Source organism: Wickerhamomyces ciferrii, contig 00015 (assembly GCF_000313485.1).
Source record: "Wickerhamomyces ciferrii WGS project CAIF00000000 data, strain NRRL Y-1031 F-60-10, contig 00015, whole genome shotgun sequence".
NCBI lineage: Eukaryota > Fungi > Ascomycota > Saccharomycetes > Phaffomycetales > Wickerhamomycetaceae > Hansenula > Hansenula ciferrii.
The window spans coordinates 1-13,884 of NW_011887725.1; the positions used below are offsets into that span (position 1 = coordinate 1).

The window sequence follows — 13,884 nt, forward strand, 5'->3', positions numbered from 1 at the left end:
GTATTGAACAACAAAATAAACAAGTTTTCCAAAAATCATGGCCAAAAAAATTATTAATCATTGCTTATGCCTTGTTAATCTTTACAGCTTTAGTTGAAAATTTCGCTGCAAGTTCAACATCAGGGCTTAGTTCATATGCTACATCTTCTTTTAATGCTCATTCATTAATCGCTACAGCTGCTGTTGTTTATAAGATCTCTGCAATTTGTGCTTATCCAATCTTAGCCAAATTAGCAGATTTTTTAGGTCGTGGTGAAGGTTTTGGTTTAGCTATATTTCTTTATGCTGTTGCTTATATTCTTTATGCTGCTTGTCAAAATGTTGAAACTTATATCGTTGCAGAAATTTTTTATGCAATTGGTAGAAATGGTTATAGATGTTTCCAACAAATTTTCATTGCTGATACAACTTCTTTAATTAATAGAGGTATTTGGTCACAAATTCCTGGTGCTTTAACTGCTATCCCTTCACTTTATGCTGGTTCTGAAATCTTGGATCAAATCTTGGAGAATTGGACTTGGAGATGGGGGTATGGTATCTTTGCTATTATCATTGGTGTTTCCATGATTCCATTAACTGTTATTATGACTATTTTAGATAGAAGAGCTAAAAGATTAGGTTTTAGAAAACATGTTAAAATCTTGGATAATATTCCAAAGGATGTTCCGATGTGGAAAAAGGTCTATCACTTCTTATTTATTGAATTAGATGTTTTCGGTGGTATCTTATTGATTGCAGGTATGGCTTTGTTCTTTGTTCCATTCACATTAACCGGTAAGAGTTCATCTTATAGATGGAAAGATGGTGATTTAATCGCAATGATTGTTATTGGATTTGTTCTATTTTGGTGTTTTATTGCATGGAATGCAACTTCACAACATAGACCAATCCGTAATAGAAAACCATTTGTCCCACCACAATCATTAACTAATAGAACTGTTGTTATTACTTTAATCATGGTTGCATTAGATTTATGTGAAAATTCATCATTTGCAACTTATTTCCAAACTGTTTTACAAGTTGGTGGTTATTATACCGCTGGTGAAGCTAAAAGAATTGATAATTCCAAAAAAGTTACTATTGATATTGCATCAGTTGCATGTGGATTAGTTATGAAATATACTAAAAAATCTAAAATTTTTGTATTAATTGGTGTTCCATTTTTAATTATGGGTCATGGTTTATTAGTATTTTTCGTTAATAGAAATGGATCTATGGAAAGTTATGCCCTTTTAGTTACAATGGAAGTTTTCATTGGGTTTGGTAGAGCTTTATATCAATGTGCTTTACAAGTTTCAATCCAAGCTATTGCCGGTGTTGAAGGTATCGCAATGTCAACTGCTTTCTTTATGGCTTTTAATTCTGTTGGTTCTTTAATTGGTTCAGCAATTGCAGGTGGTATTTGGAATTCAATTTTAGTTTCAAAATTAACAAAATATTTACCTGTTGATGAACAAAAAAATGCATCAAAGATTTATAAATCAATTAAAGTTGCATTAAAATATAAGAAAGGTTCTGTGGAAAGAATTGCAATTTCAAAAGCTTATAGAGAAACTATTCAAATTATTGGATGGGCTGGTTTAGGTATAATAGCACCAATGTTAATATTGATGTGCTTTATTCAAGAAGTTAAATTAACTGATCAAAAGGATATTTATGGTAATGAAGGTGAAGAATTTGAAAATTCTGGTGATGTTATTGTTAATCCTCTTGTTAAGAATGAACAACAACCTATTGTTCCAATTGAAAAGAAATAGAATCCTGTACTTGTGTATATATATAAAAAGTTTTGTTTTTCCTATGTTCAGGTCGTCATATAGAGTTTATACAATTTAATAATTAATATATTATTCTAGTTTTGTATTATTAACATGTAGTAGTATTTATACATGAGAGTGTCTTTAATTAATAAATGGAATATAAACAGATGCAGTTTTTCTATAATCTTCATATTTTTCACCAAAAAATTTGATAAGGAATTTTTCTTCAAATTCTATTCTATTTTTAAAGAAAAACCACAAGATTAAAATGAATCCCACAATTGAAATTGGATTAACTAATACTAATTGAGTCCCCACGGCCCACCAGAAAAATCCTGTATAACTTGGATGTCTAAAAACTGAATAAATCCCAGTTGTAACTAATTCATGATCATCTTGACGATTTATTGAAATTAAATGACTAAATGATTTACCAGCAGTAATCATTGCCCAACTTCTTAATATTTGACCAAAAATAACAAGTAATACACCCAAAGTTTTAACTAAAGGATAAGATTTTTTAAAATTTGGGAAAAAATAAAATTCAATTGCAACTTCAATTATTGCAATTGTATGAGCTAATGTATATGATGAACCATTATTTATAATGAATGATTCCTTGTGAACTTTTCTAGGGTTATATTTTGCTGTAACAAAAAACTCTAAGAAATGAAATAATGATAATGACATTAAATAAAACGCTGGTGGTTTATACGATGAGAAGACTGAAACCCCCAAGGCAAATCCAAATAGTATACCTAAGTTCATTGCAGTTGTTGCAATTTCTTCTGGTGGATTTTTCTTGATATCTGGTAATAATGAATCATTAGATTTTGTATCATCTTCACCTTCTTGTTCTTCATCTTCTACTTCTTCATCTTGATTACTTGATTGAATAGAAGTATTTTCTGTTTCTGTTTTTGAATCTTGAGAAATATCAATTGAAGCTGATTCAGATTTCACAGAATCATTTTGAATTGGTGATGAAATATCAGATTTTAATGAATCTGATCTATTAAGTTTTTTATTAATTGAACGCATAGTTTTCTTTAATGACATTTTGAAATATTAACAACACCAACACCAAATGAGACCAAACGAGACTTAACCAAGCTTATATATATATACCAATCCCACAACCAAATTATCAAAAACTAACGTATCCAAAGTTTCAATATTTCAATAACCTCATTTCAAAATTAGCTTAATAAATGTCAAAAATGGTTCAAAATGTCAAATGTTTATACCTAATCCGGACCGAACAATCAAAAATGAAAAAAAAAAATTAAAAAATCAGTTCTTAACTATGGGAAAACCAGGAAATACATAGATATTGACGCATAAGACAGTTGAATTAAACTGAATATTAGTATAATAATATTATCAAACCTCAAATTAACTATAGACCATGTCAAAATCAACTTAACTTTTGTTTACTATGAGTTACACAATTCCGACCATCACAGTCACATGATATTCACGTGTACCAGATTTTACCCTCGAATATTCCCTTTTTTGAAATCCCAGCTTTTGAAATCCCACATAAGCTGCTCAATTTTGCTAAAGTTTAGCACTGCGCCCTAATTAAATAACCATTAGGCTGTATACTGATTGTTATTTTCACAGTTGAAAGCATATCAGGTTATTTGAATCTGAGTTTAATAGATTATTGTCTGGTTAGAGTTGAGAAATTTGTCATAACTGTTTGGTTGGTGATTATATCTGGTTGTTTGTGATTAGTGATTAATACTCGTTTAAAAATTGGGTACATACTGGGCTGAGCGTTGATATAAATTACTTACATTATATTTGGGAAAGTAGAAGGACCCTGGAAATTGAATTCTTTTATTACGTGGTTAAAGTTGGATTTGTGTTGAAGTTTATTGATCTTAGCAATTAATCATTCCGATACATCCATATCAATATAAATCATATATTATACATAAATTACAACATATTTAAACATATCATTTTTCATAATATATAATGGGGAAAGCTGCATCAAAATTATCAAAAGATGAATTAACATCATTGAAAAAATCAACATATTTTGATAGACGTGAATTACAACAATGGTATAAAGGTTTCTTAAGAGATTGTCCATCAGGTCAATTGACAAAAACTGAATTTATTAAAATTTATAAACAATTTTTCCCCTTTGGTGATCCAACTGAATTTAGTAATTATGTTTTCAATGTTTTCGATAATGATAAAAATGGTACTATTGATTTTAAAGAATTTATATGTGCTCTAAGTATTACAAGTCGAGGTTCATTAGAAGAAAAATTAGTTTGGGCTTTCCAATTATATGATTTAAATAATGATGGGAAAATTAGTTATGATGAAATGTTGGCAATTGTTAGTTCTATTTATAAAATGATTGGTTCAATGGTTAAATTAAATGAAGATGAAGCAACTCCTGAATTAAGAGTTCAAAAAATCTTTAATTTAATGGATAAAGATCAAAATGGTGAAATTAGTTTAGATGAATTTAGAGAAGGTTCTAAGATTGATCCAAGTATTGTTAGTGCACTGAATTTATATGATGGATTAGTTTGAAATTATTCCTTTATTTAACATTTAATGACATTATAATATTTTGTTTGTTTTTTTTGCCCCTTCTAACCATTGCTTGTGTTTTACTTCTTTTAATTTCTATCAAGTTTAATTGTATTATCTTAATAAAAAGGTGTTTTTAGAGAAATACATAAAATTGTAGGTTATATTTACAAGTCATATATATTATTTCCATGAGAGTTGTTATTATACACGTTCTGCAGTCCATATAGCTAATTTACAAGTTCCTTTAATAACTTCAGTTAATAACCAATAAGGAACAGCAGCTTCAGCATCATTTTCCACAGCAGTATCTAAATGTTCTAATTCATCATCTCTAAATTCTTTAATAGTTTTTTTCAATGAATTTAATTCTTCACTTTCAATACCATTTATAATTTCACCAGTATTTAAATCTTTTGCATCAATTTGAAATTTATTCATTAAAATTCTTAATTGATCATTATAATGTCCACCAATAACAGTTTCCACTGCAACAGTACAAGCCATTGCAGCTTCTTTACCCAATAGAGCAGTGGTAATACCAATCCCAAAAGCACCAGCTCTCCATACGGGAGTCAAAAGTGATGGTCGTACTCTTCTAATAACTTGTAATTTATTAAATGTATTATGATGATGAATTTCTTGATCCCACATATGTTTTAATAAATCTTTTAATTCAGGTCTTGTATGTTGTAATACAAAATATTGGCCTGCATAGATATAATTAGCACCTAATTCACCAGCTTGATCAACTCTTATAACTCTATCTAAAAATGCCTTTTGTGCTTCATTTAATGGACCATATTGATATTGTTTAATTTTTAAATTTGGGGTTTCAGGTTCTTGTGAAACGGTTTGAGTTTCCACTTTTGCTCTCAATTGGGATAAAGTTGAGAATTTACAATTCTTTGGTAATGTTTTAATAACTTTTGACATGATTATGGTTGACAATTCAGGGGTTATGACTGTTGTTGTAATGGATATTAAGATACTCCTTTAAATTAAAAACATTCGATTTTCAGTTTATACGAAAAAAAGTTTTCGCGGGTACTTAAGGTATCAACTAACAATTTCAGTATCATCAATTAAACTGAATTGAAATGATTAGATATGGTAATTGTGGTTATTCAATTTATATTGACTCTGAAGCTGAGTATATGTTGATATATATGAGCTTAAAGGACCTACATATAATATCATAATCATAATGTCATATAAGTTCATAAATAAATAGCAATGTGTAATAACACTTATTTGATGTCAATCATTTTGATGATACCATACCTTGTAAGAAACTTGTTGAAGAGTGGGTTTCTTTAAAAATATTAATCATTTGTCTTCCAACTTCAAATGATAATTCTTGAGTATCTCTTGAATTTGTAACAGGTTTCAGCTCAAAAGTATTTGTAAAATTATTTGTTGATTGGAATTTTAGATGTTTCAAATATAAATTTGAAATATCTTTAATAATTAACCATTGAATTTTAAAGTTCCCCTTCCATCTAGTTCCATCAAGCCAAACATTTTCATTTTCATGACCATCAGGATTTAATCTTAAACTTGATTTCATTTCTGCAACTCCACAAAATTTTCCTGATCCATTAACAGAAAATAATAAGAAGATTCGTTCATTTGAATATTTATTATTAAAAGCTTTTGCTAATCTATTATTTCCAATATCTGTTGATGACCAAATTTTATGAATAAATGAAGAATTTATATCTTGTTGATTAAATGATTTAATAACGAAAAATCTTGAACCAACAGGGATCGAAATAATTGAAGATGATAATACCAGTGGTTGATTTTCATCTGAGTTGTTGTCCTTGTTCTGGGGCAGTGGTACTGGTTGTTGATATGTATTCAGTTGCTTTATATTTTGTTTGGGGAACTTGGAACGTTGTTTATGCAGTTGAATAAATCGTTGTTGATTTATAAGTTTCCTCTCCTTCTTTATCAGATCTTGTTGTTGTTTCTGTTGTTGCTGTTGTTGTTGTTGTTGATGCTGCTTGTATACTTGATGATAAGTTTGATTTGCAAAATGCCAATTAGATTCCACAAGGTTATAATTTGAATTAGTTAACAATGGAGACAGTGAAGAATTAATAAATTCCATTGAATCATCCACTTTAGGTGAATACTCTTGTTTAGAAATCTCCAGCTTTACCATCTTATTCATTTCTTCTAATTCATCTTCAACATCATCACATTTGTATAAATCCTTATAATTAACTTTACCGCCCAGGGGAAACTTATCATTCTGATCATCATCAAGTTGTAATTCTTGAACTCCCTGGTCCAAGTCTTTAAACCAACTGTTTTCAAAGCCAATTGCCACCATAGTTACCAGCGTTGTTCAATAAATTATGATTAACCGCCATCATAATAAAATAATCAAAATGAAATCAAAATTCAAATTGAGATTTCTCAAATCATTTAAATATTTAAAATTAGCCGCTGACTTTATAAAATTAATTAATTATTGTTTATCTCAATTACGTCAAAAATTACATAATCACAAACAATCACATGTAATTTCGCGAATTCTATGAAACTAATAAATAATTTTCAAGGAGAAAAAAGTTTTTCTTATGGATTTTTTTATTTTTTACATTTTGGATTATGGAAATTTTTAAATCTGTTTTGATAAATGGGCCTCATATATATTGGTTAACGCAGGGCTTTCTCTCTTCTCTGCAGTGGAGACAGCCCTGTGATTGTATTTTTTTATGATAGATATTGTTTTGTTTTCTCACATACTCCTTAAAACCATTACAACAATTGAATGAAAGTATTTCAATTAGTTTGGTGTGGTTAGGAAAGTTATTTTAGAATTTTGACATGGCTATTGGGTTGGCCGCCTCTATTGGTACGAGGTTTGTTTGAGATGTTATATATAACAATGAGGTATGTCTGGTTTTGGCTCTCTTTAGGTCCTCCTTTTGTCATTGGGAGGTCCTTTATTGGGGGAGAGCTGTTTTTCCATGGTATTTTCCCTTATATTGTTTTAACACCTATTATGGTTTTTACTAACCACACAGGACTTTTGATTTATGAATAATCATTGAAAGTTTTGGTATTTTAAAATTGATTATGGTATGAAATTTATTTCTATATTATGATCTAAATATACAACATTGTTATTGACATTGATTCATAGAGATTGCTTACAAATTATTTCTTGTCTTTGTTACATAATGATGATTCTTCTTTTCAAATATGGAATTTGTAGTTTATTTATAGCATTCTTCTTATTGTGTCAAATGTATTTAATTTATATGCAACCACTATAAAGCTTTTCTCGAAAAAAATGTTTATTTAGCCTAAATGAGCAAGAAAATACTAATTATATGGCAATTAATACCCATTAAAGTACAACAACATCAACACAGAGACAAACACAACAAACACTATACACTATGAGCTCTACTATACAATGATTCACTTTACATTAATTATCTTACTCCTGTTATCAATTTTAACAATGGCAAAGGAAACAATACCACAAGATTTATATGATGATTTGACAGCATATGCTAACTTAATGGATATAGCTTATTGTATATCACCAATTTCCAAAATTGAATCACCATTTCAATGTAATAATAATTGTTCTTCATTTCCAAATATGCAAATTGTTCAACAATGGACTTCAGATGATTTTAATCTTGGTCCATTTATACCCATAGATTATACTATGCCTTATAATTTCAAAACTACAGGTTATATCGCAATTGATCATGAAATGAAAATCATTGTCTTAGGGTTAAGAGGTACAAGATCTTTTAAGGATACATTGATTGATATAAATTCAGATATGATTAATATTTATGATGTTTGTATTGGTTGTAAAATCCATAGAGGTTTTTATAAATCATTTGGAAAAACTTGGGATAATATTGGTTATAATTTGAAAACTTTAATTCAAGGTAATCCAGGTTATAGAATTATAATTAATGGTCATTCATTAGGTGGTGTTATTGGAATCTTATTAGGTGTTGAAATTCTCAAGTTTGAAGATAATTTACTTTGTATTACAATGGGTCAACCAATGATTGGTAATAAATTTTTAGCAAGTTTTATTAATCAAGTATTTAACTTAGATGAAAACAAATTCATACCTGAACATCAGGGTGCAAAATTAATTAGAGTTACACATAAAAATGATCCAATTGTGAAATTACCATTAAATAATGATGGATTTTATATCAAAAATGAATATAAACATTGTTCAAATGAAATTTTTATAAATGAAGAACAAAATTTTGGTAATTTACCATCAAGAGAAAATATTTGGTTTTGTCAAGGTTGGAATGATTTAGATTGTTCTTATGGTATGTCTTTAACTAATGATAATTCTGAACATTTAAATTATTTTAGAACAATGGGGAAATGTGGAATATGATCTGATACTATCTTCTGAATTTAAATTTTGGTGTTTCATCATCATCATCATCTGAATCACTTTCATCTTGATGTTGATTTTGAGGTTGAAATTGAATATCATCATCAGATTCTTCAATAGGAATTGGTTGACTTGATTCAATTGCATTATTTTGTTTTTCAATTTCATTAGGTTCTTTATCCAATTGTCTTCTAAATTCAGGTACATCATTTATATAATCTTTTCTTATATTCATATTTAATCCATCATTAGAATTTTCATCGTCTGAATCATCATTATCAACAAATAATTTATTCTTGGATATTGTAGGTTGTTGTAATGAATGATTATCAATTAATGTTGGTTGTCTTAATGTATCATTCTTAAATGAAAATGTATTTTTCCGGTGTTCTTCTTCTTCATCATCATGTTGTTCTTGATTATTGGGATTAATACCTTTTAAAAATTCTAAATCTTGTTTATATCTAACATCTTGCCTCTTTGGATCATATTCATTCATTGTTATGAATTCTCTTGTAATTAAAAAACTTTGATCTTTAAATTTATTAATTTTTTTAGTATTTTTAATAAAATTTTTAAAATTTTTCCTACCTTTCCATTGAGGATTATTATTATTTTGATCATTATCATTAATTGATTTGTTTTGACGTAATGGTATGTCAATCACTTCCACTATTGCAAGGTCTTTTAATTGTTCCACTGTATCCATTGTATCTGCCCCATCATGACCGAATTGAGTGTTTATACGTTCTGTTGCTGATCTTTTGGCATCTAATACAGCTGTATGAAATGATTTTTGTCTTATTGGCGGTTTTTGATCAAGTGTGGAGTTATTAGGTTTAGTTCCAGGTTTTGATTTAGGTTCTTGAGTTTCTGGTGCTTGTTCTTTTTCTTTTTCTTGTGGAATTTGAGTTTCAATATTACTATTCAAACTTTCAGGTATTGGAGTCATTTGATAATTTGTATCCAACATTTGATTTTCTAAAGGTTGAATCCTTGTTCTTTGTTTCTTTTTCTTTGGTTGTTCATCATTAATTGAATCTGGAGTTGCTTGAACTTCTGGAGTTTCTTGAACTTGTGTTTCAGGTTTAGCTTTTGGAGCTTGTGATTCAATTTGACTTGATTCAATTTTACCACCACCAGCGAAGTAATCTAAACTATCTAATGCTTTAACTTTTTTAACACGTCTTCCAATTTTTTGCTTCTTGATTGGTGGTTGAACATTAGTGTCATCTGTGGTTGATTGATTTTTAACAATTCTTTTACGTAACAAAATTTCAAGATTTATATCTTTAACACTATTGAAAATATCTTCAGTTGTAATTAAATATTTCCCCAAGTTTTTAGCACATTCATTCATAATAATATGTTTATGATGGAATTCAGAATCTGGATCTTTCATAGATTTTAAAAAATTTGATTCTTGAGATTGTAATTGAACAAGAACAATATGATCTGGATCATCTAATGATTCAATAAATTGTACAAGATCTTGAGCTGTTGAATTCTGGGTTATATCAAATAATAAACACGAAGCACCACCAGTTTCTAATATCCCACCAATGGATTGTTTTTGAGATAAATCACCAAATATAAATTTAATTTTGGAAAAAATTGATAATCTTTCATGTCGTACTTCAGTTTCAGAACTTGTTAAAGAATTCTTCCAAGATGGGATATTTGAATCATAATTGCTTGTTAATAATTCTTTTTGATCAATTATGTCAGATAAAAAACTTGGTTTAATTATAGGTATCCCACTAATTAATGCAGTTAAACTAGTTGTTGAAATATCCAGATTTGAACTAATTAAATGTGTAGTATATGACGTGAATTTTTGTGTAAATTCTACATCAACCTTCCTCAAAGCATCAAAGTCTAGGTCCGATGAGCTGTTGACCTTGAAAGACCATGGAATCCTATCAAATTGTAATATTTGAACACCTCTTCCCAATATAACTTGTATAGATTTTGATGATTTCCTAACAATAGGTAATTCTCTTTCTGATTCAGGTAAATGTTTCTTATTAATCTTTTCATCACCAATCATAGCACTAGAACCTAATAAGGTGATTTGTAAATCAGATGGTTCATTTGAATCTTCATTATTCTGTAGTATTTCCAATTCAAGATGATTTTTAGATATTTTAGATGATTTAAAATGGAAATTTGATCTTTCTGCTCTTCCTAAAGTGTATTTCTTGCTGGGATCAAGCCAATGCGAATGTGTCTCTGTTCCTTCACCATTGTCCACTGTGTACCGTAGTACCCACATACTCTTGAAACCTGGTTTCTTTATCGATTCAAAATTGATTAATTTAAAGCTTTTTGAATTTTAAGAGTTCGTGTTTTGAAACGTATATAAGGTCGCGAAAAAAACATATCAAATATAATCAAGATATTACAAAATTTTGAATTGTGATATTTTGTGTATGTGTATTGTAGATCACTTATGAAGCTGATATTAAGCTATTTGCTGGTGTTTTGTGTACTCTGTGTTTCTTTTTCTGGGAAAATAGCATTAAAACTCGACCCATTAAGAAATTGTTCCACGAAGAGGTTGATCATAAGGGCATCTTTCCCATGTAATCCATGGTGTCAATGATTCATCATGGTCTGATCAATAACACTCTCCATTTGATCCTTGTTTTTCTATATTTCAAATTAGCCTATGCTTTTCTGTTGTTCATGAACGTTCAGGACTTTTATCTCTAACTTTCTCTTCATCTTTATCCCTTTTCCCACGTTTCAACTCCAAATCAGAATGAACAAAAGCATAATCAATACTCAATATATGACCCAAAAGTTCTTCACCATCACCTTCTTGTACTGCCCTTATAGCATTTTGTAACTCAGTATATTCAATCAATGCATAACCTTTAACATAACCAGTTTGTCTATCAAGGTTTAAATGAATATTCTTCACTGGGCCAAATTCTTCAAAAAATTCTTGAACATCTTCTTCTGTTGCTTCTTCATGAACATTTTGAACGATTATAACATAACCTTCTATAGATTTGGCTATTGGGATTCCTTGTTTTGTTGTAGGGATTGTTGATGTTGATGGTTCTAATTTGAAAGTGTTAGTATATGAATATTTGAGCTTTTGACGAGCTAAAAAAAGAACATACGATCAACATCCATGGCTTCTCCAGCATCAGACATCTTAAATTAAGATTTGTTGAGATCAATTGGTGTAGATTGTTGTTGAATATAAGTTGAGTATTTTTGTTTTACTATATAGATTTGAATTTTTCATTCTCGGGATACCAAATTTGAGATTCAATTCGCTAAGAAATGGAACATATAATATAGTTAGATTTCAAGTTTTAATATTGTCAACTCAGTTCAAAGTTTCAGCTATATATTCTACAAACAGTAATACGATAACATATTATTATTCCATATATTTTGAATATTTAACCAGATCTCTATATATTAAGTTTAAAAAAAATTCAATGCAACTGAAAATGAAAGACCAGGTTTTGCATTATCTTGACTTCTATCACTTAATGGGAAATTATAAGATAAATCTAAAACTGCATTTGGTGATTTATAAGCTAACCCTAAACCTGTACTAATTGCACTATTCTTAATCAAATCACCAGAGTTTTGTGTTAATTTTTGTAAAAATTCCAAATTATTATTATAATTAAAATTATCACCAATATTTATATAATTATATAATCTTAATGGTGATTTATTTGAAATGTTTGGAATTTTAGAGAAAAATGTTAATCCAGTTTTGAAAAAAGATGAACCACCAATATAATCATTACCATTTTTCAAACCAACAGAATTTAAATGGAAACCTTTTAATGATTCATTACCACCTAAATGGAAACGATCATTAATATGGATGGATTTATTAGAGTCAAGGGAATGGATTGAACCAATTTGGAAATCAAATAATGTAGTAAAATTATTATTTAAAAATGATTTATAATTTTCAAATTTTAAAACAGATTTATTAAATTTATTTAATTCAGAATCTTCTTTATTTTGTGAAATTGAATCAATACTATTATTGAAACCAGAAAATTCATTTGTTAAATCAAATTTAACCCCATTAATTGGGAAACTACCAATTTTTTCAATTGAATCATATTTTAAATTTGATATAATTCCAATTTTAACATCATCACCCGCATCTGCACGAATTGAATCAGATGCACTATTACTAATATCTCCAATAGTTCTATTTATAATGGAAACACCATTTGTTAAGATGAAATTGTTTTTATCTAACGATAAATTTTTTTGAATACCCAAGAATCCACCTCTTGAAAATTGTGTATGTGAAGCCCAAGATTTTGCATCAATTGATGAAATAATTGGATTGAAAATAGCTCTATAGGATGGTGAGTTCTTAAAAGGAGTTAATATAGTTAAATCCCATATTTTTTTATTAAGTGTTTTGTTTAAAGGATCATAATTTAAATTAATATCAATTAATAATGATGATGCATTTTTCAAAAAATTTGGATCTAAATAACGGAATCCAGTTGATGCATCATAATCAGTACTTGTTGAATAGCTTGAAAATTTAAATTGTGGTATTTGATTTAACTTAATCTTAGCAATAATTGGTATACTTTCACCTTTTTCATGAAAGAAATCATTTTTGGAAATTTTTATTAATGAATTTTCATCTAAATCAACATTTATTGAAATATCTTTGAAAAGCCCGGAGTATTGTAAATGTTCTCTTAATTTAATCAATTCAGAATTTAAATCTTTCAATGGAATGGCTTGACTAGTTGATAAAATTGGATTCAATAATGAATTATAATAATTATCAGAAAATTCACCACCTTCAATTTCAATTTTTTTCAATTCAACTGGTTTAGTTGTTTGATTGTTTAATGTGTTTAATTGTTCCTTATGTTGTAATTGTTCATATAACCGATCAGCTGACATTTTGTAGAAGTATAATTGACCTGGAAAAGCAATTGATGTTATAGATCTCAATATTCACATTCTTCCCATTATAATGACCCAAATTGATTCGTTGAAAAAGCCGACAATATCGAATGAAGTGGTGTTTGGATGTTTATGATTCCAGGTCGCGAATTACATAATCAATACTATAGATAATTAATACCAATTTTTGCAATGTTTGTGAATCTTTGTTCTTTAGAACTTGTTAGAAGAAGATTC

At 28.5% G+C, this 13,884-nt stretch overlaps 8 protein-coding genes across 8 annotated transcripts; 2 read left to right on the top strand and 6 right to left on the bottom strand.

Annotated features, from left to right (window-relative positions):
• Positions 1 to 1,901: 1,901 nt before the first annotated feature.
• On the bottom strand, positions 1,902 to 2,819 carry STE14 (protein-S-isoprenylcysteine carboxyl O-methyltransferase; the record flags this gene model as incomplete). The annotated part of the gene is made up of 1 exon (XM_011278533.1): positions 1,902 to 2,819. The coding sequence occupies one exon, from the start codon at positions 2,817 to 2,819 to the stop codon at positions 1,902 to 1,904; it is 918 nt and encodes a 305-aa protein (XP_011276835.1).
• Positions 2,820 to 3,746: 927 nt separating this feature from the next.
• Positions 3,747 to 4,319, top strand: FRQ1 (frequenin; the record flags this gene model as incomplete). The annotated part of the gene is made up of 1 exon (XM_011278534.1): positions 3,747 to 4,319. The coding sequence occupies one exon, from the start codon at positions 3,747 to 3,749 to the stop codon at positions 4,317 to 4,319; it is 573 nt and encodes a 190-aa protein (XP_011276836.1).
• A 204-nt stretch (positions 4,320 to 4,523) lies between these two features.
• On the bottom strand, positions 4,524 to 5,255 carry CAT5 (putative monooxygenase CAT5; the record flags this gene model as incomplete). The annotated part of the gene is made up of 1 exon (XM_011278535.1): positions 4,524 to 5,255. One exon carries the CDS (start codon positions 5,253 to 5,255, stop codon positions 4,524 to 4,526), a length of 732 nt encoding a protein of 243 aa, XP_011276837.1.
• A 328-nt stretch (positions 5,256 to 5,583) lies between these two features.
• PHO92 (mRNA-binding phosphate metabolism regulator) lies at positions 5,584 to 6,660 on the bottom strand (the record flags this gene model as incomplete). The annotated part of the gene is made up of 1 exon (XM_011278536.1): positions 5,584 to 6,660. One exon carries the CDS (start codon positions 6,658 to 6,660, stop codon positions 5,584 to 5,586), a length of 1,077 nt encoding a protein of 358 aa, XP_011276838.1.
• A 1,143-nt stretch (positions 6,661 to 7,803) lies between these two features.
• BN7_822 (lipase family protein) lies at positions 7,804 to 8,724 on the top strand (the record flags this gene model as incomplete). Its single annotated transcript, XM_011278537.1, has 1 exon — positions 7,804 to 8,724. The coding sequence occupies one exon, from the start codon at positions 7,804 to 7,806 to the stop codon at positions 8,722 to 8,724; it is 921 nt and encodes a 306-aa protein (XP_011276839.1).
• A 7-nt stretch (positions 8,725 to 8,731) lies between these two features.
• On the bottom strand, positions 8,732 to 10,999 carry XRS2 (Xrs2p; the record flags this gene model as incomplete). The annotated part of the gene is made up of 1 exon (XM_011278538.1): positions 8,732 to 10,999. The coding sequence occupies one exon, from the start codon at positions 10,997 to 10,999 to the stop codon at positions 8,732 to 8,734; it is 2,268 nt and encodes a 755-aa protein (XP_011276840.1).
• A 411-nt stretch (positions 11,000 to 11,410) lies between these two features.
• Positions 11,411 to 11,889, bottom strand: BN7_824 (uncharacterized protein; the record flags this gene model as incomplete). The annotated part of the gene is made up of 2 exons (XM_011278539.1): positions 11,411 to 11,793; positions 11,856 to 11,889. The coding sequence occupies 2 exons, from the start codon at positions 11,887 to 11,889 to the stop codon at positions 11,411 to 11,413; spliced, it is 417 nt and encodes a 138-aa protein (XP_011276841.1).
• Positions 11,890 to 12,168: 279 nt separating this feature from the next.
• Positions 12,169 to 13,644, bottom strand: BN7_825 (Outer membrane protein assembly factor yaeT; the record flags this gene model as incomplete). The annotated part of the gene is made up of 1 exon (XM_011278540.1): positions 12,169 to 13,644. The coding sequence occupies one exon, from the start codon at positions 13,642 to 13,644 to the stop codon at positions 12,169 to 12,171; it is 1,476 nt and encodes a 491-aa protein (XP_011276842.1).
• Positions 13,645 to 13,884: the final 240 nt, after the last annotated feature.